We start from the raw sequence: 1514 nt of genomic DNA, 5'->3' as shown, positions 1-1514 counted from the left end.
GCCTCCTCCTGCGTTAACTCATACGGGCGTCGGAAATCCTCGCATGACTGGTACAGTCTTTTCCATTGACACAGATCTTGAATAGAACTACTCGCACTACCCTCCGCTTCGTGAGCCTGTATCATCCCCATGAAATCTTGGCGTCGACTTATGGCGTCTGCTACTATGTTCTGACGCCCCGGTTTATATACCACTTTGATATTAAAGTCAGCTAACTTGTCTAACCAATACCCCAGTCGTGACGTGACCTGCTTCTGCTGCAACATCCTACTCAGCGTGGCATGGTCAGTCTCTACGGTCACGAGCCTAGTGCCTATCAGGGGTTTCCACTTCATTAAAGCGTGCACTATAGCAAGTAACTCACTTTCATACGCTGGCATATACCGTTCCCTCTCCCCCATCTTCCGCGATTCAAATGCAACAGGTACCCCATCCTGTTCTAACACCGCCCCAATAGCATACTTAGATGCATCGGTCTTTATCACAATTGACTTATCTGGATCAAAGATACGTAGACTTGCCGCATTAATGAGCGCTTCCTTCAGTCGGGCCACTGCCTGCGAGTGTTCGGAACGCCAGGTCATATCACTATCCTCCTTAAGTAGGCCGTGAAGCGGGTGTGCCAGTCTGTTGAAATTTGGTATTAGGCGCCTGTAATACCCCACAAGTCCCAAAAACCCACGAAGCTGCTTGCGATTTGTTAGAATCTCGGGCCAGGTCTTTATTGTCTTTAATTTTGCGGGATCAGCTGAAACCCCGTCAGCAGAGATAACGAACCCCAGGTAGTTCACTTGCTGCTTGCATAGCTCGCATTTGGATAGTTTGATATACAGTTTCTGCTCCCGCATCTTCTCAAACACTCGTTGTAGATGGCGTAGGTGGTCTTCCCGCGTCCGAGAGTAAATAAGAACGTCGTCCAGATAGACAACGACGTAGTCGTCAAGTTCCTCAAGGAAGATGTTCTGCATGAGGCGCTGGAATGTGGATGGGGCGCCCGCCAGACCGAAAGGCATAACTGTAAACTGGTAGACGCCGTACCGAGTGCGGAACGCTGTTTTCCATTGGTCGCATTCCGCGACCTCCACTTGGTGATAACCGGACTGCAGGTCCAGCTTAGAAAACCAACAAGCCTTTCCCAAACGGTTTATAAGATCACCGACGCGAGGAAGAGGATATTCGTCTTTAATTGTAATTCCATTAAGAGAACGATAGTCGATCACCATCCGGAGAGAACCATCACTCTTCCCTACAAAAAACACGGGGGCTGCAATAGGGGATTGGGAAGGAATGATGAATCCTTTTTCTAATAAGTCTCGAAGCTGGGTCTTCAGTTCCACCAAATGGTCATTTGACAAATTATAACACTGTTTCGGGTAGGTTGGCAGCTGCCCTGGAAGTATGTTAATGTGATGCTTGATCGTTCGCTGTTTAACTCCACCCCTAGGTATTTCCTGAAACAAATCTTGGTATTCACCGAGCAGTCGCTGCAGGTCGTCATCTCTCTTATTTCGCAA

General features: G+C 48.3%; 1 protein-coding gene across 1 annotated transcript in view; it reads right to left on the bottom strand.

Annotated features, from left to right (window-relative positions):
• CSUI_002166 (retrotransposon ty3-gypsy subclass) overlaps positions 1–1223 on the bottom strand; it is a gene marked incomplete at both ends in the record, with an annotated part of 2465 nt that extends 1242 nt beyond the window's left edge. Inside the window, one exon of the mRNA XM_068062368.1 lies at positions 1–1223. This exon is cut by the window's left edge and continues 563 nt beyond it. Within this exon, the coding sequence (XP_067925656.1) occupies positions 1–1223 (1223 nt within the window).
• Between the last annotated feature and the right edge of the window lie 291 nt (positions 1224–1514).

The sequence above is a fragment of the Cystoisospora suis genome (assembly GCF_002600585.1).
Source record: "Cystoisospora suis strain Wien I chromosome Unknown contig_904, whole genome shotgun sequence".
NCBI classification, from domain to species: Eukaryota; Apicomplexa; class Conoidasida; order Eucoccidiorida; family Sarcocystidae; genus Cystoisospora; species Cystoisospora suis.
This window is presented reverse-complemented; position numbering and strand designations above follow the sequence as displayed.